Here is a 26,751-nt window from a genome sequence, read left to right as displayed (position 1 = left end):
CCTAGAAAGACAGGAGGGGCCACAGTGGCCCCTAAACTATTTTACAATAAAAAAAGATACTTTTCCTTTCACCTAGTTGCTGTAGCATAAAACAAATGCTATTTAAATTAGTTTAACCTGTGATTTTCTTTTTATGCAACCAGTTGGATATCTAAATGTTATAAACAGTATACCGATTGCTTACCAGCCAAACCGCAGCCATTGTTCTTGAAAAGATAAACTAGTTCCACCTTTTGGCAAGTAAAGACAGAAAAGCTGAAAATAATAATATACTAAGTTTTTATTTAGTCATATAAGAAGGTGTATTGGGTGTGTGGACTCACTCAGGAAGAATTTTTAAAAGATTTCATCCAAAAAATGGGTAGGGGCCACTCTGCCCCCTTCAGTCTTTCTAGGTATACAGAAAATTTTAGTCTTTTTAGTGTAAAACCTTATGTTTTTTCATTCTAAATGGAAAACAGCATAAGTCTGGATAATATTTATCATTGAAATTTTAAGAGAAGCTATTTTTGTAATGCAGACTAATGTACCCTGGTCAGGTTTGGTTCACTTCACAAAGTTAAAAATCAATATAAAAAAGGTTAATGAATTGAACATTTTCTAAAAACAAAATGGGATGATGAGAAATGTTTAGTGAAACTTATGGTAAAAAATCAAACTGCTCAATGCTCATTTAATTGTTTGACGAGATAAAGTAATGAAAACTAGAAAAGCAGACATGCCCAAACTCTCCCATCGTGGAAAAAAAAAAAAAAGTGAATTTTTTAACACAAAAATATTAAAACAGCTTTCAAATGGTAACTGTTTAAAACAAGTACAGTTCGATCCCATTGGAATGCTCTTTTTCTTCATTTAGGAATGCTAGATTCTCTGTCATTAGCAACATTATTTTAGAAGTACTTGAACTTATGAAGCAAAAAGAAAATTAATTTGAATTTTGACCTCTTGAATTCAAATTATGTTTTCCGCAATCACGAGTGTGTGTGTGTCTATGTAGGCATGTATGTTTGTGTGTGGGGGGTGCATTTGTATGTAGGGGGGTATGTGCATAGTGTTTGTGTCTGTGTGCAGGCATGAGTGTGTGGGTAGTTGTGTGTATGAGTGTTTGTATGAGTGGGGGCGGGGTATGTGTGTGTAGGCATATGTGTTTGTGTCTGTGTGCAAGCATGAATGTGTGGGTAGTTGTGTGTGTGTATGTGTTTGTGTATGAGTGTAGGTGTATGTGTTTGTGTGTGTGTGTAGTTGTATATGTATGCGCGTGTGTGTAGGTTATGGATGCAACCTGGAGACGGCTTTCGCTATAGGAGCAACATCGTGAGGAGCCGGTCGACGTTGGTGCTGCGGAAGGTGGCACGCAGGGAAAATAAAATGATAGCACGCCAAAAACAATCAAATGAAAGCAGTCAAATGAAAGCAAAAAGCAATCGTGATTGCTCAAAAAAAAAAAAAAAAAAAAGGAAGGGGGATAATATATTGAAGCATTGACATATTTATTGTATTTAAGAAATAAAATTTAAAAAATCCACATGAAAATGTAGGTTGCAATATTTTATTATACATTTACACATTTCAGAATGTAAAAACCATTGAGGATGAAAATTTTGGGCGAGAAACCATAATCAATTGAGATCTTTTTCAGTGGATCAGCAATGTAAAAAAAAAAAAACCCTCAATTTGACCTACATTAGTAAAAAAGAAACTTATCCAAGCTATTTCAGCAAATGGAAAATTTTCAACTTATAACAATTTTAGTGCAGATTCATAGAAAGGGGGCTGCATTGATGCCTAGTACTTCAAGGGTAATTTACGCCAAGTCCGTTAAACATCGCCAATGTGGAAATTAAGCCAAGAGAACAACGAATGAAAATCGTCTTTAGATTGAAGATAAGATAAAGGATATGTTTTTGTGTGAGAAGGATCACATTTTGACCTTCAATAATTGTTATACGATTTGTTTTCAAAACGGTTTTATTTTTTTGCTACGAAATCTCTGTAGAATTAACATTTATTTGTATACCACTGTTCAAAAAGTGACAGCTATTGCAAAGTTTAGAGCAAATTTTTGTTCCTCCGTTTTAGGAAGAATTTAAGTTCATGTGAATTTTGAAGAAACTAAAGCATTTATGAATTGTTTTAACTGAAATTCAACGATTTCCATAAAGTGAAACAAGTAGTAGTAGCAAATCCTAGTAATAGTCGTAAAAATGCTTTTTAAAACCACAAGACATATATGTTCATTTAAATAGCTGAGGGCTGGGTTGTCGATCACACACGATACAATAAATAGGTAAACACTTTTCAAGATCAAAAAATAGATACAAGATTCAATCCCATACCCTGCTTATAACTTTTACTACGGATAATATTTATGAAAAATCCATTAATATTGCATAATTTTTGAATCATTTTATGTACAAAAAATTTGTCACATTTCAAACACGACCTTCATGACTAAAAGACCGCGGCTGCAGTGACAAACACGAAAATTAACTGAAATTTGTTTTTTAATGAATTTTGAGATCGGTCACTTAATAAATACAAAACTTATCCTCATACAAAGAATCATAAAATACCTTCGTTTTCAAATTAACTTAAGGGATAAATTATGATCATTAAATTTTTTTTTGTCATTATAGTCAGTAAGTTAACAACTAAATTTTCTTTTTCTGTTACCATGTGTTTTGGTTTTGTTTACATCATGCCGGCCATGCTCATGTTTGATCGTGCATAAGTACACATGTAGCAGGAAAAAAAAACTAAAGAATCAGATATTTAAATTAGTAAATTAAAGGCAGTTGTTGACAATGCAAGTAACAAATTCCAATAATGTTAAAATTTATAATCTTAGCCATGGAAAGTCTCTTCCAGATTGGTTATCAGAAAGAAAAAGACGAATGCTCCAGAAAAAAGATGTTGATATTAGAAAACGAATTGAACTTATACAAGATTTCGACATGCCAGGAGTTAGTACTGGTGTGAAAATTTCACGAGATGGAAAATTTATTCTAGCTACTGGCGTGTACAAACCTCGAGTGCGATGCTATGATGTTAATAATTTATCCATGAAATTTGAACGTTGTTTTGATGCTGAAGCAGTTCAATTTGAAATATTGTCTGATGACTACTCAAAAGTAATTAAAAAATACGTATTCCAGTTGTAGTACCGTCTAATGTAAAAAAAGCGCATCTTTATTGCTTTGTACTATTTCTAGTGTGTACAAGATATCAAATAGTCTCTGTCACTTTTTTTCTGTTTCATTTTGTCATAATATGGATTTATTGGATTGATTGAGACATAATTAGTTAATTTTCATGGTAGGATCTTGTGTTCTTTTGCTGTTTGAAAAATACTTACAAAGACGTATTTCAACAGTGTATGGTGAATCAGAAGATGTATTTTATGTATCTTTTCAGCAAGACTGCAAAGTTGGGGGGAAAATTACCGGTTTTAAAGCTTTTAAAGACCAGGAATTTTACAGGCTTTGACTCTGACTCCTGTACCCCAAAATTAGTCAAATACCGAATCTGACTTCGTAGCACTTTCAGAGTTTTAAAATCTGTGGGAAAATGACCTGCTCCAACTCTTGAAATTTTAAACCTTTGAATCCCTGACTTGTTTTTCCCAAAATTAGTCCTTCTCCAACTCTGCATCCTTGGTTTTCAAGGCAGTGTAAAATACAATATTGAATGAAGTAATCTCTAATAACTCAAGTTAATGCATAATAGCCTCATCAATGTAAACTTAACATTCAAATCATGACAATACAAAATGCTTAAAAACTGCTACCATTGCAAGGGGAATAAAGAGTAGCTACGAAAAGAAGGGTTAACTTTAAAAAAAGAAAAAAAACCTCCTGGGCTTCCTAAACCCATTTTTTTTTTTGGAGGAGGAAATTTTCAATTTGTTGAATGAAACTTTGAATTTTACCAAATAACAAAAATGAACGTACTCTTAGATACCTGGACTAAGGAGAAGAGACATAAAACATAATAAATTAGGAAAGAAAAAAAAATTGTAATTTTCCAATGCAGTCTCTAACTTTGACAAGTTGTGAGACAAAATTTAAGGGGAAAGAATTTTTTTCAGAAGGTCAAATAGTATCCCATTGGGGCACCCCTGCCCCAATTATTCGAAATTTAAATGATTATCCCAAAAGCTTTGTTGTACTTTAGAATCATTCGAAAAACTCAACTAAAATTTTATGTATGAATTTTAGGCTTTGCTTTGAGTTATATGCAATACGTTTGTACCCTTAAACCAGGGCTATGGCAGACCCAGGGTTGTGCACAGAAATTTTGAGGCCTGTCATAATTGATTTTTGCACCCCCCCCCCTTTCCCAGGGTTTGAAAATGTCATGATATTGATATATCAAAAATATCCGATACTTTGATACATATCAGATATTTTGATATATATCCGATATTTTCAATCGGCACAAACTAAAGTCTTCAAAATAGTAAATACATCTTAAATTACTCTTTATTTTCTTACATTATTTTTACAATATGTAGACTTAAAATTAAGGGGGGTTTCTTTCATTATTTATGTATAATATTTTATTTTACATTTCTATCAATTTTAATGAAGTAATATAGCATTAACTGTTTTACTCTTTTTTCTTCTATTAGCTACTTTTACAGTTAAATGACTCATAAATAAATAATATATACATTAGTCAGTGCACAGTCGTAAGACATTTTAATTTGTTCTGAGCGATGTTTAATATTTAATTAGGCATTTTAATATGAATTAAAACTGTTGCATTACTAATGTTTTTATGAATATAAAATAAAAAGGAATAATATATTAATTTGTTTCAATAAGGATGTACATCACAAACATATAACTTTTTTGTTATTTGTTATAATGAATGAACAATATTACTATGATTAATAGTTTTTATATTGAAAATACCATAGATGAAAAATTAAATATCTAAAATATCATGATATTTTCAAAATATATATCAGATATATATATATATTGTGATATATATATAATGGTATATATTGACAGTTATATATCGGCAAATCCTACCCCCTCCATATTGTTTAGCCCTACGTCCCTACATATATTCTACACCTCATTTAAATTTAAAATATCTTCAGGCTTGGTGCCAGGCAAAAGGTGTCCCTTCTTGTGCATGTGCCTGGGCAGTCATACTTGCCAAGGGCGCCCATATGCAAAATTTTAGGGGGGGGGGGGGGCTAAAAAATTTTCCCCATGGTTTAGCAGAATATTTTCCCCATTAAAACCGATTTCAGTACACATTAGATATATTAAAATTTCACATTTTTATTAACATTCAATTATGGCTGGAAAAGGAATTTTTATACATTTTTGCAAGAAAGAAAGCACTAAAAGCAAGGAAGTTCTTGTTTCTAGGGGAGGGCTTGAGCCCCCCTTGCCGACTATATGGGCGCCCTTGATACTTGCAAAATATACATTGTCCAGTCATGAGATCGAGAGACTGCAGTTTCGACCTTGATAAAATTCGTGCAAACAGGGGCCGGATTTGGAAGTGTTGAGGCCCCGGGGCAGCGAAGGAGTGGAGGCCCCTATTCAGGGTTTGAAAACATCATCATATTTTCGAAAATCTATATATATAAAAATGGATGTATGTTTGTGGGTGTGTGGGTATGTGTGTATGTTCCTTATACAAATCCACAGTTTCAGTCGGATTTCTTCCAAATTTGGCACAGAGGTAAATTATTGCTCAAGAATTCATATAGGCTGGTTTTTGGAATTTAAAAAAGATCCAAAGAGATTAAAGTTTATATTTTTAATCATAAAAGAGCTGTTTTCGACATAACGAATTTTCATATTGTTACAAGTTTGGTCTGAATGAAAAGCCTGTAAAAAATACCCTAAATGAAGTCTCTTCAAAGATAAACTGTAATCGTTAAATTTGTGAACCCTTGGTTCGAAGCAAATGAAAATGATTAGCAACTTATAACCACCAGGGCATATTTTAAATACAATCAACACTAAAGGTATTCTCAACAGTTGGCTCGTTAATACTGATTTGCTACAAGTGTCGAGCATGTTTGGCAAGAAAACCGAACGATAGCGAAATGCTGTTCAGCGTTTTTTTGATTAGCATTCTGCAAAGCAGGAATGCATTGCGGTCTCCGACGGTTCTGCTTGCTTTGGTATTTCCGTAGCAGAATGGTTAAAACGAAATTATAGATCGGTATTTTCCACATGAACAGTCCAGAAAATACTAAAATTAGTTGGGGTATCAATAATTCATTCATTATCCGTGTACAAGCTTTAACAATTTAATGTTGTATGGTCCTTAAAACCAACATGCATATGTTCTTTTATACTGTTCCATGATTTACGTCGAATCTTTACCGAATTCGGTTCAACTAAGTTAAACCACTCCAGGCTATCATCATCAAAGATCAGGGGTAAAAAATACTAATATAGGAAATAAATTGCAAAATATTCATTTTTGTGCATAGTAACGTAGCTGGAATTTGTCTTTCAAAGGAGGGGGGGGGGGGGTCATGACATATCTTTAATGCACATAAACTACCATACTAGGATTCCCATTGTGTGCTAAAATTAAAGGTTGTGCACTTTTTTTATCCGCAAAACTGCACGGAAATATAATTTGGCGGAATTCATACAGTTTGGGAGGGTTGGAGTTTAAAGTTTGGAAAAAATGCAAAGAAATATTAATTTAAATTTAAACTGCAAAAAATTGCTACGTTTTTTATATAAACAAATTTTTTCATTTGAAATTTTATATTACCTTAACGCTCGAGTAATAATGCACCTGATGAAGAAGCATATTCGCCAACTAGCAATAATTTTAAATCTGTTAGAGGGTATGATGCAACTTTTGACACAGAAATTATTATTCAAAACGGCATGATGAAATATTGCGCCACAATATGAAGTTTTTTTTCATCGTGAAATAAGTTGAACAAAACTACATTTCCAATTACAAAGCTCAGTGCGATAACTGCTATTGTAAACAATCGAAAATTATTGGAAGTTTATAGCTACACTAAGCATTTCAACGGTCATTGAAGAAGTGCTGTGAGATATATATGGAAAAATTATCAACTGTAAATAGCTTTAACTCTCTTTAACAGTATAGGGATAAGGTGAAACACTTTGTATCTCACATGTAACCACAATGGACCTTTCTTAAACTTCAAGAGATTGCAATCTTCAGTGAGATTTCCGTTTTCTATCACGAGCAACAAGTCATAAGAGCAGTCAAGTGCTGTAAATGCATTTGAGATGTAACTATTTTCGATATAGATAGCTTTATATTACTTGCTTAGTTGGTTTCACTCAAAAATGTAATTCTTCTTGTTGCTGAGAGGGGGGCTAAGAACAATGTTTAGGAGAAAGCTTTGGGTTAAATTTATGAATCAGAAAAATTTGAATCATTTAAGTTTAAAATTATTAAACTACGTTTCAAAACGCGAAATACATTTCGTTTGCTTTTAAGCTGTGGATAAGGGGAACAAAATATGCAACAAGATTCTGTAAAATATAAACAAAAGATTTGTTTATTATACCGTTGTAGGTAGAAATAAGATGTTTAAATTTAATTTCATGGCCTGCAAATAATTTTTTAAAAAAATCTAACGCGGATAGTGACCAAAATGCGCACGCCTACTTCTTTCTCTATAACGCAGTTTAATTGACGGCTTTTAAATATTTCGTTCAATAAGTTCACGTCCACCTACTTCCATTTTTATTATTTTACATAACTTAAAATAACAACTGTAATGTAGTCAGTGGACCCATTCCCACCACTCACGACGGACTGTGTCTCAATAAATTAAAATTTTGGTGTTCTCTAAGGAATAATTTGTCTAAAGCAGCAAAATTTAATATGTGGCTCTCTCTACCTGCATCAGTGTGAGATATCATGTATAACATTTACGGCAAGCATTAGGTTTTAAAAATTTGAACTAGAACTTAAATCTTGACAAATTTCAAATGGTTACAAGACATTAATTTTACTCTGTAACTATCATTTTTACCTACGAAAATAGAAATATGACGTCAATCGTCAATATAAAGAAAATAAAATGTAGCTGACGTGCGTCTTTTTAGGAAAGTTACACTTGTCCAATTTTACTCTATGGTTTGGCACTAAATCTCCATGTTAAGAGCAAGCAGACACATTTTGTAAAGTTTTTTATAGTAAGCAAACTTTTTCTGCGAAATGTGCTTGCCTGAAAACATACAAAATAACGTATCACTTGATACCTTCATTCGAAAAACGCTGCCGGAAAATCCGTAAAACGAAGTGTTATCGTCTATTAACAATACTGAATGAATTCTTTATTTTCTGTATGGTGGACTATCTGTTTAGCTTTTGGACATTGTGGATGATTTTAAATTAATCTGAAAATATTGTAACTGTGTCCCAAGAAGGACTATTTTGTATATATTTTTGCCTGATAATAGGGATTGCCTTTTTTTTTTGTAAGCTCGCGACTCTTTTTAAGGAAACATTCAATGATTTATTTCCGAATAAAAATGTACGTGAAAAGTACTGTTTGCATTTTTTTAAGTCTTGGGGAAAGCAAAACCTACAAAGGCGGCACAACGCTTTTCTTTCGAAGCATCACGTAAAAGGTTGTCCCACCAGATGTGCAAAAGACGATCATTTGTCTTTGCATTAAGACAATTTATGTACTGCCCTTCTGATTCAACCTCAGACAACGTACCAGTGGACACTACAGATCCTAGACAACGTGCCTCATACTTTTTCGCTTTAAGTTGATGCTACTTTTTCGGCAAAATGCATGGAACTTTCTGTACTATGGGAAGTCTTTTGAAGATTTGAGCCTAGAGAGTGGTGCGAATGCAATTTTTTACGCTCATTTAGATAGAATTCATTCATTTGATTATCCAAAAGATATGTTGCATTTGAAAGCACCCGGGCAACGCCGGGTAATAAGCTAGTATCCGATACTTTGATATATATCCGAATAATTTTGATATACATGTATATATCCGATATTTTGCGATCAGCACTTTAATGGTAAATACATCCTGAAGTTACTGCTATTTATTTTTTATATTATTATTATTATTATAATTTATAGTGGAGAAAAAACGTAAAATTTGCTGACCTGTGAAAGTTAGGAAATTTTGTAAAAAGTTTATTGTGGGGGCCCCTTTGTTGTGGAGGCCCCGGGGCAGTAGCCCCGCCTGCCCTCCCCTAAATCCGGCCCTGCGTGCAAAATTAAGTTTATCTACCAGTTTGTTGCTAATCTCAGCTTCAATAAGAGAACATCTGCCTCCAGCTGGGTTATTAACTATTCTAGACTGATGAGTCTATAACAAGGACGAATCTGCAGTCTCTGGATGTCATGACCAGGCTGCCCGTATTTTGCATGTACATGTTTTACTTTAACTTATGATATTTTCCCTTCAAAATGATGCAATTTTGCTTAATGATTTTTTATATTCCTTATCATTGTTGTGTGATTATTTTATTAAATTTACTGGAAGTTATTTTTCAGCTAGTGTTACTGCAATGTGATAGATCTGTAGAATTTCATGCTCAATATGGAGGATATTATAAAACAAGGATTCCTAAATTTGGTCGTGATCTTGCTTACCACAAAGAATCATGTGATCTTCTCTTAGTTGGAGCTAGGTAAGGATAAAGTTAACCATTACTACTTGATTTCGGGGACAAATGATTTTTAATAACTTTATATTACTTAAATGAAATTATTTTTATCAAACTAGGAGGGTTGGAAGTAGCCTATAGTCCATTCAGCGAGAAGTAATAGTGGAAGTAAAAACAAAAGCAACGTGACACTTGGCAATACTTGGTCTGCTTGGTGTTGGGATGTAGGAAATATGCCCAAGCAAAATAAGCGAAATGTTCGTAAACAGAATCTCCATTCCAAGGAGTTATTAAAAAAAATTGACAAATGTTGGTTCCAAACAGCAACCCTTTTTGTTTACTTCCACTATCACTTCTCCCTGAATGCAATATAGGAATAGTTAGCTACTACAGTGCATGAGTGCCAATAGCTTGAACCAAAATATACTGTTTTTCTCTTCTCTAACATTTCATTAATATAAAATATCGTTATTTTTCTGCATGCAAATATTTTTTGTTTCATCATTGATTTTTCATTTAAAATGTAATCCTAATTTATGTTCTATGTTTCAATAAGTAGTAAAGCTAAAACTATGTTATTATTGTGTTTTTTATTGTTTTTGTGTGTGTGTGTAGTTTACACATATTATTGTGTTTTCTTTTAAAAGTTGTACCTCATCATCAATTTTCAATTTAATAGAAAGCAAAATAATGAATGAAATTAGTATATGATCATTATGCAAAGAAAAGTATTAACCAAGAATTTTAGGGCAAAATTAATTTCACTATATTAAGATAAATGAAGTGTAAAGGTTAATGTAATAAATATGAAAGATATAAAAGAAAATTATAATAGTTAAATCTGTCTCCAGAGCTAGATGGACGTAAGTCACATTATGATACTTTTATAGGAGAGAGGAAGAACTTTTTACTGGCACATGCAAAGGATGGAATGTGCGCTCTTTTGACCCTGGTAAAAAATTGAAAAGGATTTTTTAAAAAGAATTACGTTCACATGACTCAATGCCTAGGCTTCTAAGTACAATGCACTAATAAACGGAAAATCACAATTTTTTGTACTAAGTCAGTTTGGCTCTGAACAGAAATGGGTACAGAAATGTGTTTGTATAAAGACAATAAATAACGTGTTGTATAGATGGCTTATTATTTATACTTCTCATTTTGAACTATTTTTTATAAATATTTTGATTGGTAACAAGCATGAGATTTTTTTTTTTGAAAATAATCTTTACTAACAGGGATCTGGCCAGAGGATATTTGGGTCCGTTAACGGACCCTTCACAAAAATCCGATCAACCAAAACGGACCTTTCACAAAATCCCGATCAAACAAAACGGACCTTTCACAAAATCCCGATCAAACAAAACGGACCCTTCACAAAATTCTGATAAACAAGATCGGATCTGTCACAAATTGTTTATTGAAAGAGCAAATCTGAAAACAAAATAACGCATATTTCTGTGGTATAAACCGATAATTTTTGGAACCTTTTTTTAAGTCAAATTAGAGGAATCAGCTTATACAAAATCGGCTAATTTTGAAAAAAAAAATCGGCACTCTTGCGATGCTCCTGCAAGCGATAAATAATTGCTACTGCCAAATAAATATAATGGTTGTTTGTTTTTATCACAGCTAATTAGCGGCGGTGTTGTAAACTTTTCTGAAAAGGCATTGGTAAGCACTTTTTCTCCACTCATGATTTAATAAACCAATAATAATATATATCTGCGAAAATGAACTTAGAACTGCAAAGGAATAGTAAGGATGAGGAAAAAATATGATCGCTTCAGATAGGGTTACCAACTTCAAAATTATCACCACTTAGCGTTCTGGCGTTGAACGTTTATGATGACTTGATTAGAAAATATTCTCATCATTTTGCCAGCTTGTCCAGCTTGTCAATATTTGCGTTTTTACGGTGTCGCGGTGCGATGTTTAATTGTTATTTTGGGAGAAAATTATATGGGTTTTGATTTTTCGATGCTAACAAGGATGATTAACTTTAAATAAACTCTTTTAATTACCGTTTTTTTTTTAGATGTTTACATTTTGAAAAATGCAATCTTTTAACATCCGATATGAGAATCATATTTTGTTCTTTTTTCAAGCTAACTTCGCTTCATTAGGATTCAAATAAATGAAAAGTCTCTTTATTTCTGTTAGAACTCTCATTTCAAGTTTTTAAAGCAAAATTCCATTTTCTGTTATGAGTCAAAAATTAAAATGCTGAATAGATGGTTTATTTCTTGGTTTCACTTAGCGTCTGGCGTTGAACCTTTATAATGGACTTGATTAGAAAATATTCTCATCATTTTGCCAGCTTGTCAATATTTGCGTTTTTACGGTGTCGCGGTGCGATGTTTAATTGTTATTTTGGGAGAAAATTATATGGGTTTTGATTTTTCGATGCTAACAAGGATGATTAACTTTAAATAAACTCTTTTAATTACCGTTTTTTTTTTTAGATGTTTACATTTTGAAAAATGCAATCTTTTAACATCCGATATGAGAATCATATTTTGTTCTTTTTTCAAGCTAACTTCGCTTCATTAGGATTCAAATAAATGAAAAGTCTCTTTATTTCTGTTAGAACTCTCATTTCAAGTTTTTAAAGCAAAATTCCATTTTCTGTTATGAGTCAAAAATTAAAATGCTGAATAGATGGTTTATTTCATTTTATTTTTTGGGTCAACTGTGTCCACAGATATTAATGATATGTTTATCATAGGACTCTAAAATGCAATTTTAAAATAATTTTATCAAAAACATTTCTTTTACAAGCCGTTTTTATACTTTTGATGCCTTCACTTTGAGAATTGCAATCTCTTTGCATCCGCTATGGGAATCCGATTTTACGAAATTTTGATGATTATTACGCTTTGTTAAGAGGTAAACAATTGAAATATCTTTTTATTTTTGTTAAAATCACGGAATTTATAAGTTTTAAACGTAATTCTGTGCTTTTTAAGAGTGTCTTGGGTCAAAAAATTGAATGCTGAACCCTATTCTGAATTTTATTTTATTTATTCATGTTTTTGTTACAATTATTTTAAGTACTGTACAGAAATATATCTAGTATAATTTAACATAATGTAGAATGGTAGATAAATATTGATACTTGAAACAGTGATGCCCCCCCCCCCCCCCCGCCAAATATCAGAAAAAAAAATCCAGAATGATTTTCTCGACGTAGAAGAGGAAAACACTCAACTTTAAGTTTAATTGATGCCGTTTGTGCCATCTCTAAATTCTAAAATTTTGTTTTGACAAAAAAAATTTTTTTTTTTGCGAAATTTTTTGATTTTTCACAAAATTAATTCATTTTTTACAAAATTATTTGATTTTTCACAAAAAACGGACCCTGTGAAAAATCCTGGACAGACCCCTGACTAATAATAAAGCTGAAAGTCTCTCTGTCCGGATCTCTGTCTGTCTGGATATCTGTGATGCGCATAGCGCCTAGACCGGCACAAAGTTAGTTTGTAGCATGGGGGTGTGCACCTCAAAGCAATTTTTTGAAAATTCGATGTGGTTCTTTTTCTATTCCAATTTTAAGAACAAAATTATCATAAGATGGACGAGTAAATTACGAAATTATCATAACGTGGAACCGTAACAATGGGTACAAGCCAATTGGCGAGAAAATTCACCATACATTATTTGTAAATGTACAGGCAAACCAAAATACCTTTTAATTTTTTTATTACGGCAAAGCCGTGCGGGTACCACTAGTATGTTTATAAAGAAACATATTTGCAAAATAAAAGGTTTCAAATGACAACATGTTAAAAAAATTTCCTGATTGTACTATCATTTTTAATGAATGGTGAACATAACGTAATTTCTTTCTTTGAATACATTTAGATTATTGTATTTTGTATAAATTTTTTAATTAAATTGATTAATTTACGGTATCTTTCATAAATTTGGGCAATTGTATAAAGAAAGTTTAAATGGAATTTTTAATGTGGCAATGAACATTATATTTCTAAATTTTTTAATTCAGTAATTAAAATTACAGCATGTAGTTGGTATCATAAGTCTAACACTGTAAAGTAATTTCTTTAAAAATAATTTTCAGTTCTGAAATTTATCGTCTAAACTTGGAGCAAGGAAGATTCCTCAGTCCTTATCAAACAAATGCCAGGTAATAAATTTCAATTTAAATATATGTATTCAAAAATTATTCAATATTTCATTAAAGTTTATGAAAATGTTTATGATTTCTTTGTAAGCATTCTAATATTTTTTATTAAACTGTATTTTACAGCTCTATAAACAAAATTGCTGTGCATTCAGAGTATGATATAATAGCATGTGGAACTATAGAGGTAGTTTTTTTAAGTAAATTGTGATTAATTTTTAAAAACTTTTACAATATTATTTGTAAAGAAAATCCAAATTGCAGAAACATTTCTCTCATGTATTAACTTTACATATGCAAAATGTGCACTGTCGTGAATTGTCAGCTATTCATTCATATTGTAGTACAAAAAAAAAAAAAAAAAGGTTAATAAATTAAAATAATAATAAAAAATTTAAAAAAAATGTTACATTTAAAGCATGAAAATAACACAAAAATCCTTAGTTTAATGCATTCATATCTTAAGAAATTTTGAATTTATAATTTTTTAAACAGTTTTGAGATTGTTAAAATAAATTTTTTATAAAAAATATTTGTAAATAATAAGATAAATAAATACCTTTGTGCTGAACAGTAAAGTAAGACAAAACTACGTTAGAAAAAGCACAAATTTGTAAATTACAGCAAAAATTTACAAATTTGTGCTTCTTCTAACGTTGTTTTGTCTTACTTTATTTGTAAATAATGTAAAGTAATGTAAGAAAGTTTCTCAAAATACCTCACATTCAAATATGATATTTGTTTTAGGGTAAAGTGGAAGCATGGGATCCTCGAATGCGAGAAAGGATTGGAACTTTGGATTGTGCACTGAACTGCATGGCAGACAATACTGTGTAAGTTTTTTTTTTTTTTTTTTTTTGAAATATATGTTTGATATTTATTTTCATTTTTCTTAATTTGGATGAATGTCCCTATGTTTATACGAATATGATTGGCTCAAAAATAAATATGTTATGAAACAAAAAATGTACAGAAATCCTGCAAGTGACTTTTACGTGTGTTATAAAATTTAACTGAGACATGTTAAGGAAGGTTTTCTTCCCCTCAGGTTTGTAATAAATTATTTTGTCTTGTAATTTAACTTCTTAATAACTTAGTAGTAAGTGGATCAAGCTCAATTTATATCATTACTGACTTTGTTGTGAATTGTGTGTGCAAAAATTCACTGAATACAACTTTACTTAAACTTACTTTATGAAACTTATATGCAGTGCAATTTAAAAGTCTAGAACAAGGTTGAACATTTGACGATATGCCATCAATTCTTGTCAAGTAGTAAGCATTTTTATTGTTCTGAAAAAACCAATCAAACTATTCAGGGCCAGCGGAAAAGGAAGAAGTGCTTTCCCCTGCATGCTTCACAGGCATACGTATACACAGGCCCGGGGGATTTTCTTAGTTAGTTTTATTTTATTTAAAAACTAATGTAAAAACATTACTGCAATTGAACATGCTGAAATTTGTAGTTAACTGTGGCTTTATTTCAAAGAAACAAATAGTTACATATGAATGTAAATTTCAAAAAGTTATTAATTTGCATACAAGTACCCAAAATATAGATAAAACATTGAAATAAAAAAAGAAAATACAGTAAAACCTTTCCTAACGGACAACTCTCAAAGGGGGACACCCCTCTTATGCGGACAATGTTTAATTCCCCGGTTTCAAGGCAAATAACATTATTAAACCCCTGTCCTGCAGACACCCCTCTATTGCGAACAAAAAAAAAAATTGTCCCGTTAGTGTCCATCTTTGAGGGATTTTACTGTATCTGAGACAAAAGTGAGAAATCTGTAATACAAATTACTACTTAGATAATTTTGAAGCTTTGTGATGTCCACTTGTCGTTATCTTGCACTTAAATTCCCCTTGCTATACTTGAGGCAAACCTAGCCTGACAACATTGTGAAGGCTATGCAGATCCTGATCGCGGCATTATAAGGCTGCCAGGTTAGGTTAGCCCCAAATATACTGTCCACAACCTCAGATTCACTGCTTATGATGTTTGAAAATAACTTCCTCATATCTGTATCTGAATCATTCATCAATTTAGACATCTTACTCTCAGAAATTGTTTTACTCTTTTGGTCTTCTCCATGGCGATTGAAACAACACTGTTCTTAACCATACAAAATTGGTTTTCTATTGCAGAGTGATGAAAATGTTATTACAGTAAACTCCCGATTATCCGCGGAATTGGGTGGCACAAGTGCCGCGGATAATAAAAATCGCGGATAACCGCAAAAAAACTAAAATGGGGGACAAATCAGGTAAAAATTGTCCTATCTCAAATTCTTAACTGTATTGATGCATAACACTTTCTGCAAACAGTGAAAATATATATAGAGTACAGTACAAATGTTTTGTATTTTTGCACAACCGAACTTAACATCAATAACAAACAAAAATATGTACGATGAAGAACGCACAATAATAAAAATAATAATAATAATAATAAAATAAAATTAAATCAATCAATCAAGCAAAAACAACTGAGTGTAAATTTACAATTTTTCAAAAAAAAAAAAAAAAAAACAGCCACTGGTATTCGCTTTTTACTGCGAAAATACATGTTCGTGATTGTTGATTGATTCGCGGATAATCCGCCCCGCGGATAAACCACTCGCGGATAATCGGGAGTCTACTGTATTTTACAGTCTGTAACTGAAGAAACAGGGTGCCCATGGGCCCTTGAAAGTGCTTTATTTCAGTGACTTGTTATGAAGAGCCCTTTAAATTACTTAATTTTGAAAAACAATCCTTAATTATTTTTACAAGGTGCTTTTTTAGTTTTTTTTCAGCAAGTCTTTAAAAAAGACAAAATTGTGCTTTCTTTTCATTTTTAGCCTACTTCACCAGTAAAAGTCAGACAAAGAAGAAAAAAGCATAAAAAAAGGCTTAATGCATCTTAAAAATATCGCGAAAAACAAAAAAAAAAGTGTCAAAAATAAATAAAATAATTAACTAAATATTGAAAAATTAAAAATCGGAAAGTAGGGTATTGAGATGGGGAAAAATGTCTGTTGATCTGTCTGTCTGTCCCTCCCCCACTAATAACTTTTGAGTGAATAATCCGATTCGAACAATTTTTTTTTTGTTCGAAAGATCTCAGCGAGGACACCTTATTCCTATATTCATATTTTGATTTGAACTATTTTTTGTTCAATTTTGAACAATTCAAAAAAACTTAACATTAGTGCCTACGGGGAAATTCAAGGCAATTCCGAACTGTGAGGCGAATTTGCTTCAAACAAACTTTGTAGGAAAAAGCTTTTGATGAAAAACTTTTATATAAAATATCTTTTTGAATTGAACAATTTTCCGTTCAATTTTGAACAGTTCAAATCCATTAACATTAGCGCCTACAGGGATCCTGAAAGACAATGCAGATTCCGTACTTGAAGGCAGATTTACTTCAAACAAATTTTGTTGGAAATAGCTCATGACGACAAACTCCAGACTCTGACTCCCGAGAATTTAGGGGCTCCAGACTCCGACTTCGTAACTTTGGCAAAAATTTATACATGGAGGAAAAATGACTGATTCTGATTCTTGGATATTCGACTCCGACTCTGCAGCTATGGTTTTAACTGTGAAATAACTTTATTTGTTCTTTTTTTATTACGCTTTTAATTTTTTAGATGAGTGAGGAATATTTTATTCTTAGAAATCAGCTTAAAATATTTAAAAAATATGTTTGAAATAATTTGCGATTTTAGCTATTTTTGAGAATATTGATCATGTACTAGAAAGTAGTATGGGTATACGGGAAAGTAGGCTCGTTTAGTTCTAGACGGAACTTCTTGTTCCATTATCTCTCTCAAATTTCAAGCCCATTGTTTATTTATTTTACTGAAACTTGAAATTTCATTGAATTACAAATGAAACTGCCCATCTTTATTAATGTTTTGAACTATTTTTTTTCCTATCAAAATGAACATTTATTAAATATTTTTTTGAAGTTTCTCTGCTCCTGTTTTCTCAGTATCTTTTTGTTTTCTGTTTAAAGCTTACCATAAATTTTTAATATCTGATGAACTGCTTGCCTTTGCTCATGCTTTATAGTTTGATTAAACAGGTGTATCAACAATTGCACACTTACAGGCTTTTATGGATTTATTCATTCAACTACTCCATATTTTTCAGAGTTTCTCTGCGATAACAGAAACTTTGCTAAGAAATTTGCTTTGTATTTCTGGCCAAAATTCATTGAATAAGCATTTTCAAGCAATCATGGGATGTCTACGCTGCCGTGCTAAAAGCCAAAGTCGTATCTGCAGCTGAGTTCAAAATGAGAATTTGCTGTTTAAAGATGTGCGGCTCCGTGTATTTGATTGATAGATTTTTTTTTTGATTTTTTAAAAATATTTCCCATTCACATATAGCGATAAAACATTATTTTGGGGTGAAATATGCAACAAAGAACCACCTGGTGACCGTAACTCAATTTTGATAAAAAGTGCAGATAGGACTTTTATGCTTAGCTTGGCAGTACAAAAGTATGACTTAATAAATGTGTTATTCAAGGTTCCTGATAAAGCACAAGACCGTGAGACTGTTCACTTTTAAAAGGCATCTCACTGGAAAAATATTCAGTGCAGAATTTTTTCGTAATTTTATCACATGTGGTAAATTGAACTATTGGATTAAAAAAAAATATCCCTTTCAATTTTTAAAAATCTCACTCTAATTTCAACAGAGGGTGAGATTTTCTCACTCACATTTTTGTCATTAATTAAATACCTATAATTATTTTTATGCTAGTAAAATGATTATAAAAGTACAAGCACAAAACTTAGATATTTAGTTTTATTTTTTTAATGATTTTTATACACAGCATTGAACAGCTCTGAAAAATCAAAATGCTTCTCAATGCCATCATAGATAGTTTCAAATCGTTTGTTTAAGGTTTTGCAACCCTGCGTTTAGCTTAAATTTCAAATTTTTTATCTTAATATGCATTAACGCTGTTGTCCTTATTTTTTCACTCCATTTTATTGAAATTTATATATTTTTGGATTTTCTATTTGTTATTGGGATGAGGTATGAATTCTGATAAAACAAGTACGAAAATCATATGATATACCAAGAACCCAATGAAAAAACCCTAGTTAGAGAAAAATAGGGTGCTTTAAAGTGCTTTATTTTTATTTCTATTTTGGAGTGGGAACCCTGAGAAATGTTTCAAATGTAGGCATCTTTGATGAAACTAAAACTGTTGGAATTAAGAAAAATATTTTCGATTTTGTTTTGTATTTTTTTGATGGTTTTTTAATACTTGCTAATTATTTTAACCTTTGAGACTGAGATAGTACACATACAGAAATATTTCGTCCTCAGAAAAGTGATTGGAATGTTGATCCTGGACCAGGGTTTTAAATAGAGCGTGGAACTGCATGAAACACGCACAAAATCAGAAAATCCCACGCAATCTAAAGGTCCGTGCGGGATTCCCCTCCTCCCCTAAATTCTTAAACTTAATATTGAATCCCAGATGGGGAAAGGGTTGAAGGAGAAATTTTTTTTCCTTTGAGTGTCGTATTACCGAAGAGCGAATGATCCCCCCCCCCCCTTCACCAGCACAATCCAGATTTTCCCGTCAAACTTTGAGAGCAACCCTACTGGAAATGCCACATCATCCATTCTTTCATACAACTAAATAAAAGAAAAATGACCGCCAAGTCTCCCATTATTTGGAAATAATGGAAGGCTTGGTGATCAGGAATGGAAGGATTTGGCATTATTGCTAGAATGATGATTTTCTCAATTTATTTTTTTTTTTTTTATAAAGTGGGAAATAATATTTTTTTAAATGAAGTGGAAATCCTAAAAGCAGGTAAGAGTACAATGAAGTTATAAAACACCATGCTGTTTATACAATGCAATTTCCGCTCTTATTTCGCCTGTTTCGAAAGAATGCTTTTAACATTTAGAATTCGTCCTGGCACTCACCTTTCTGCCTATGTCCGAAAAAGTGGCGATTTCTGCGAGGTCAGAGGTTACAACGCGGTTCTTTAAGCACTCATTTTCTTTTGAAATGCATCAAATACTTTTCGCCATTTTGTCTTTGCCAGTTTAAACGTTGTATTTTAAAAATTTTGAACTCCATAGCTTCTTTTTTATTTTGGAAAATATTTATACATTTATCTTAACGATGGATAAATTTTTAATAAAGCATCTGTCAATTCAAAGTAATTCAAGTATACATCAGCGATTGACAAATTCCGATCTGCCGGCATCAATGAATTGTGATCCGCCAGCTTCAACAAATTGGGATCAGAAAAGATCCGAAAGCTACTGGAATAAAGTCCATTTTCAATAGGTATGCAATTTTTTTCACTTTAAACTTTTTGACCATCAGAGAAAAAGTCTTTGCACAGTAGAATTCCAATTATTCTAATCAATGGGGACCAAAACCCATTCAAATAATTAGAATAAAAAAAAGGTTATTTTATATAATTATTGAGTGTATGTTACTTAGTTATAAAATATTTAAAAAAAAATGAAATAATAAAATAAAATTGCAAAATAAGTGAATAATTATTTGACGATGATATTGTTATTTCACTAAAAAAAATTATAATTTAAAAATGAATAAATAGAGAAATAAATTAAAAATGAATTTTTAAAAATTCTAAACAAATTTTCAGTGCTAATGCTGGAAAATGAAAATCCTCCCCCAAGTTAAAAAAATCCCTCTTGGAATCTGAAGTAAAAAGGGACATTTCTCCCTAAAAATTGAACCCTATTTCAAACCCTGCTGGACAATCCTTTGCTGTAGAAACAGGCAAATTCTCAGAGATTAAATCCTTTATAAATTCTTGATAAATCTCTGTCTTCAATGGCAAAGTTTTGAGTTTTAAACCCTAACTTCAGTGCATTTGTCACTAATGTGCACAACTTCAGTCTCAAAGATTAATCGTTTTTCTGTAAGTTAGTACAGCTTGCTTGCTTTACCTTGTAATTTCATGTTTTTAGTGTTGATGGTCTGCCGTCTATAACAGCATTATCATTTGAACATGGCTTAACTTTGGGCGTTGGAACTTTTACTGGACAGGTAATTCAAAAATGTTTTTATTTAAATATGCTTCACAGTTTCTTCTATCTTAGAGAACTATTTCATTTTACTAACACATTCCTTTTTAGCAAAATTACAAGAACAAGGTTAGATGATTTCTAAATGTACGATGAGCTGTATTCCTACTTATACCGCCGTGGGCAAGTAAACAGCAGTATCTGCAGAAATGAGTTTTCGATGTATTTAAGGAAATACGTTTTGTATTCAATGCTAACAATAGGGAAATGTTGAAATTGGACGTTTTTTTTTGTGCTTTTCTTTCAGCGGAAACCGAATAAGTAAGCTTGTACAATGAAGCTGAGATGCAATAAATGACAAAAAAAAAAAAAAAAATTGCAATTACTGCCCTTTACCTGCCCACGGCAGTATAATTTGATGACAAGGAGAGAAAAATAAATGCATTGATTAGTAGTGAGACGTTGCTGAATATTTTTCCGATTCCGATTCTTAATGCTTTACCTTTAAGAGCTTGTTGATATACATTGAATATGCTGCTCATTTTGCTTTTTTTTCTCAATAATAATCATAGTACAATTTTGAGCAAGTAGCCGGAAAATTTTGGTTTAACTTCCTCTTAATTTTCAAATGTGAATCTCTTTAATTTCTGAAAGTTATAGGGACGCTAAACAGTTGAATTTTCTTTCGGACTAAAGCAAATTAAAAGTTCTATGCTAGAGTAGAAACATAGCTCAAATTATAATCTATTGCGATCTCTGAAAATTAACAAAAGCTTTATTGAAAATAATTTATTTTGATTTTTAATAACTTTCTGGGAAATGTGCTTGCATGTGAAATAATGTTTATATTTCAAAAATATTCAGAAATAATCTGCGTACAAGGCTTATGCTTAATTGTTAAAAATCTTATTTGTTTTGATAATTATATTGTTATGCCATGAAATTGAAATACAAAAAATTATGCAAAAATATTTAATTTTTGTACAGAAACATAATTCATGTGTAAGAAAAAACAAACAGGTGTAACAAAAATTAGTATTTTTTAAAAAGCAAAGGGTGTATTGTTCAAATTGAGCTTTATTGTTAGTTTGAACTACAATTAGTGAAATCATTGCTGAGTAATTTTCTTGATTTTAGAATGTTTTTTCTTTCTTAAATTTATTTGTTATTCTTCTCCTAGATTCTACTTTATGACATTAGGACCAATAAGCCGTTTGTGGTAAAAGATCATATGTATGGCCTTCCAATAAAAAATGTTGACTTTATTAAAAGTGAAGAACTTGTGGTATCTCTTGATCCAAAATGTGTCAAATTTTGGAATCAGAATACAGTAAGTAACACATTTAGTAAATAATCTTGCAAGTTATTTCAGGCAACTTTTATAGAGTCTTACTTTTTAAAATGTTTAAAAAATTTATAATTAATTATCGTATTTACAAGCGCAGCCAGAAAAAACCGTCTAGAGGGGGTTTTTTGATCAAAAATACCTCCTTGGATTGGTTTCTCGATCAAAAACGGAGGGGTTTTTTTGATCAACAGTCCTGTCATATGATTTAACTACTGTTTTAGAATACGCATTTATGTTATAACCAATGCCCCAAAATCCCCCTTCGCTGCGCCACTGATTGTATTGCATAGTTTGTGAAGAATACAGTGAAATCCTGTTACAACAAACTTCAAGGGACCCGAAATTTTGTTATTGTAGTAGAATTCAAACAGTGTAATTTGAACTAAAGCAGAACTGATATTTTGGTGTTTTGATATTTGTTGTAACAGGATTTCACTGTATTATGTTCTAAAAGATATTTTTAAACTTAATACCTAACTACTTCAGTATGTTGTTCCTCACAGTATTTGTTTTTGATGGAGAGGAAAACTTGTGATTGGTATGATATAGTGCTTAGAAAATATTTTTAATCAATTTTTTCAAAATCACAATAAATAAATAAAGTGTAAAAGTTAAAATAATAAGTTTTAAGTATGCACATAATTTTCTTTTCCGCACAATTATGTGCTGTTTCAATTTTTTTTACCATGTAAGAAAGTGGTAAAAAACTGTGCCAGATGAAGTTTATTTGAAATGTGTATAATGTTTACAGTGCTTGGGGCTTTCATAGTAATTTATTTCTTATTAACGAATTTGAACAGTCTTAGCTCAAATTGCTTCAGGCTATGTTGGCTATAATACTAATTAGAAAAATCAATTTCAATAGTAAATTATCAGTTTTACATGCAAAATACATTTGATACTTTAATATATTAACTATCATAATAAAAAATTACTAGCTTTAACCACCAGGACAAAAAGTTAAGCTTCAAATTGTCATGAAAAATTTTTTAAACGACAAAGCGGTTATGTAATTTGCTTAGTTTAATAGAAAAAACTTTCAGTGAGTTACCATTGTGATATTAGAAGTAATTAAAACCCCATTAACGCCTTTTTTGTTAAAGCCAAAAATACAAACAAAAAACAATGCTTACTAAGAATAGGTTATATGCATGCGCAAAGTCTTTTATTACGAACAGTATTTACAAACATAATAATGTCAAAAAACACTGCAAATACATCATAAATTTACCGCATAAACTGATAACATTGTGAAAAAAAATATGAAAAAATAGACCAAATACTGTCATACCAGAATTTTGGTAACTTTGATAAATGTCTCTCAAAACCCCAAATTGGTAAATGTTTCTCAATATCCCAAACTAAAAAGGTTCATTCAATTTGCTTAGTGTGCAATTCAATTATATCCACATTTCTACAAAGTTTCCTACAACACGTTAATGTAACTCCTATTTTGTAGTAAGTTACCGCCCTAAGCCAGGGCTAAAGCAGAAATAAATAAAATTCACCGCCAGCTCAGTTATTTCATCTGAGGACTGCAGTTTCATGCTTTTTAGCACTCATCAGCCCGGAATAAGAAGTAACTGAGTTGCGGAAAACCTCTTAAAGGAGCCAAAACCAAGAGAGCCAAATAAACTGGTAGCTAATGTAGAATTAGCACACCAGATGAGTGACCGCAGCAGTTTTGTAAACACGTGCAAGTAAAAAAGCACGAAACTGTAGTCCTCGGATGGAATAACTGAGCTGGCTGTGTATTTTATTTATTTTTGCCTTAGCCCTGGCTTAGGGCGGTAACTTACTACAAAATACCTAGCTTTGCCTTCAATCTTTGAGTTCAACCGCACCATTGTTGGGTTCACTCATCTGGTGTGCTAATTCTACATTAGCTACATGTTTGTTTGGCTTTCTGGACTCCTTTAAGAGGTTTTTTGTCTCAAGCTCAATTACTTCCTATTCCAGGCTGATGAGTGCTAAAAAGCACGAAACTGCAGTCCTCGGATGGAATAACTGAGCTGGTGGTGTATTTTATGTAATATGACTCCTAGTTATGTACTATTGCACTACTTTGAAAAGTGAGCAATGTTAACTTTGTGCAATATTAGTAGTAACAGTGCATTTGTGGTTAAAGTTAACTTCTATGTGTGGTAATGAATTTATAACAATAACAACATTTACAAAACTTTTTTTTAGGGCAAACCGTATACTACTATTCAAGCTCCAGTTCATTTAAATGATCTGTGTATTGTTCCTAATTCAGGTAATTTCTTTAACTGCATCCATTATTTTGTTATTGTTGACATTTGTTATTAAAGAGAAAATATGAAATCAATATTTTAGTGTAAATAAATTTGTCGGGTTTTCCTTTCTAAATATCATTTTGATTATGGTGATCAAAAACTGCTTAAAAGTTACATGTATGACCTATGATATAATTTTCCTTTGTTATTTTCATTTAAATGTGTCTACAGAAATCAGTATCTGAAAAAGAGAGAAAGCATACAGTTGCCTCTTGTTATATATAAATTTATAAAAAAAATGAATAAAACAAAGCAAACGTTTCTAATCCTAAATTATAAATAATTTGCCATTTCAAACAGAATTTAATTTATAAAGCAAAGAATAAATGAATCACAATTACTATGAATGCTTCTAAATCAGTAATTTTATTCCTATATTAATAAAGTTAACGGGAATAACTTCACTAATAGCAAACGCATATTCATTTTTACTTTCTTCTTGTTTAAATATTTCCATTTTTGACTAACCTCACTTATTTCTGGCATGAAGCCTAATGTGGGGTAATACTTTATTTGTGATCTATGTCTTTACAAATTTTATTTCTGCATTTGCCTATGTCTTGTACATATGAAAATTTTTTAGTTCTAAAATCATTTATTTTTAATCTCTAATGAAAATAAATTTCATGTATTCAAAGTCTTTGAAAATGATGGATTTATCAATAACTTTATAATTCTGGTTTGATGTAACCCTAAGATCCTACATTACTATACCATGTTCATTAATTTAAAATACTCTAAATCATAACTAAAACATTGCAGTATTAGATGATTTGATAAAAAGCTTTTTAATTTTCCGATTTCAGGTCTTTTATTTATGGCAAATGAAGATAGAAAGATTTTAACCTATTTCATTCCTGTAAGTAATTATTATTATAGTTATCCTTTGAAACAGCTTTTGCGTAAGTTTAAAGATGTCAAAATTTTTTTTACTTGGCTTTTATTTTTAATTTTCATTTACAAATTTAAGGCAGCTTTGTCAAAGCTGTATAGAGAGTTTTTATGTAATCAATTAAATTTTTTCCCCTTTAATTGCAATCTAGTTCATAATATTACTTGAAACTTGCTCTTTTAGGGTTTTTATTGAAAAAATTGTAGTGTTTTATTAAATCTCAGTCTTTCTGTGTCTAACTATCTTATCTACCAATGTGTAACTTATCAACTGACAATAAATTAATAATGAGTTTTTTCTGTAATGCGTCATAAATGACAGTAGAACACTCATGCCTCTTGTCGTACTAAATATTTGTTTATTTATTTTTGAAGTGCTGTCAATACAAAAGTGTTTCATATTCAATCTCTTCGTTTTCTTTTCTTTTGCATTTAGGAGCTTATAAGTCTTAATATTGCAATAAAAACTACAAAAATTGTATAAAAATGAAAGTTACGCTTCCTTTTTGTATTTAAGAAAACGGCTCATAAGAGCATAGTCTATTTTAGCTTGATTCAGGATGGTTTTTTATTATCAAAATTTTCAAACTAATCAGTAATCGTTTTATAACTTTGTTTTATCTCACTAAACAGAAGGGTATTTTTGGATAATATTTGTCGAACCGAGCGAACACACGTGTTACTAACCTTGTTGCTAATGCTGCAATTTGTTTGTCAGTTGTTATTTTTTTTTAAAACAACTTTTTACTTTCTATTCCTTGAATGACATTACAAGACTCATTTACTAAAAGTTAATGATTTTTAAAAAAATTTTAATTATGTCCTTCAAATAGTTAAAAGAGTAAAACATTTAACTAAGTGCCCTTTCGAGCATACACTGTCTTGCAGTCCCAGGATTGGTATAAAAACCATTTTTTTTTTGGAAACCCCCCCCCCCCAGTTTTTTGGGTTTAAACCAGGTTTTTTTTTGTTTTTTTTTTGGTTTAAACCAGGCTTATGTGGTTTTTATAACTAAATCTAAGAAAAACAATTTTATTTTAGGAAAATCATGAAGATTTTATAGATTAATTATTAAAAATTTTTGATATTCATATTTATACCTAATTAATTAAATGATTAAGAGTAAAATCTTGTAATTTTATTTTCTCATACTTAGAGATTTCTATAGGAGAATATTGTTTGAAAATCTTTAACTATTATAAAAAATACAATACATAAATGGGTCATGTATAAATAATCAAAGAAATAATTAACTGTTCAAACATTATTAATTACAAATAACTAAGAATAAATTATTGAAAATTAATTTCCTCATAATCATAGCTAACTGCTATGAATAAAAAATAAAAGTAAAATTAAAATCATGCACCCCCTTTAACATGTGGACAGCATTTTGCAGTATCTACAAATAAATT

General features: G+C 31.0%; 3 protein-coding genes across 4 annotated transcripts in view; 2 read left to right on the top strand and 1 right to left on the bottom strand.

Moving 5' to 3' along the window:
- LOC129227414 (AFG1-like ATPase) overlaps positions 1–2,463 on the bottom strand; it is a 38,157-nt gene extending 35,694 nt beyond the window's left edge. The window contains exon 1 of the mRNA XM_054861968.1: positions 2,337–2,463. Coding sequence (XP_054717943.1) covers positions 2,337–2,406 — 70 coding nt within the window. The 5' untranslated portion in view covers positions 2,407–2,463. The remainder of the gene's footprint in view (positions 1–2,336) is intronic.
- The window catches only part of LOC129227412 (FERM domain-containing protein 4A-like), a 496,557-nt gene that overhangs the window by 245,642 nt on the left and 224,164 nt on the right, over positions 1–26,751 (top strand). The window lies entirely within an intron of this gene.
- LOC129227413 (nucleolar protein 10-like) overlaps positions 2,707–26,751 on the top strand; it is a 41,593-nt gene continuing 17,548 nt past the window's right edge. Inside the window, exons 1-9 of the mRNA XM_054861966.1 lie at positions 2,707–3,131; positions 9,509–9,645; positions 13,703–13,768; positions 13,892–13,952; positions 14,513–14,598; positions 20,744–20,822; positions 21,981–22,130; positions 24,339–24,405; positions 25,252–25,304. Of these exons, the coding sequence (XP_054717941.1) occupies positions 2,805–3,131; positions 9,509–9,645; positions 13,703–13,768; positions 13,892–13,952; positions 14,513–14,598; positions 20,744–20,822; positions 21,981–22,130; positions 24,339–24,405; positions 25,252–25,304 (1,026 nt within the window). The 5' untranslated portion in view covers positions 2,707–2,804. The remainder of the gene's footprint in view (positions 3,132–9,508; positions 9,646–13,702; positions 13,769–13,891; positions 13,953–14,512; positions 14,599–20,743; positions 20,823–21,980; positions 22,131–24,338; positions 24,406–25,251; positions 25,305–26,751) is intronic.

This window comes from Uloborus diversus, chromosome 8, assembly GCF_026930045.1.
Source record: "Uloborus diversus isolate 005 chromosome 8, Udiv.v.3.1, whole genome shotgun sequence".
NCBI lineage: Eukaryota > Metazoa > Arthropoda > Arachnida > Araneae > Uloboridae > Uloborus > Uloborus diversus.
This window is presented reverse-complemented; position numbering and strand designations above follow the sequence as displayed.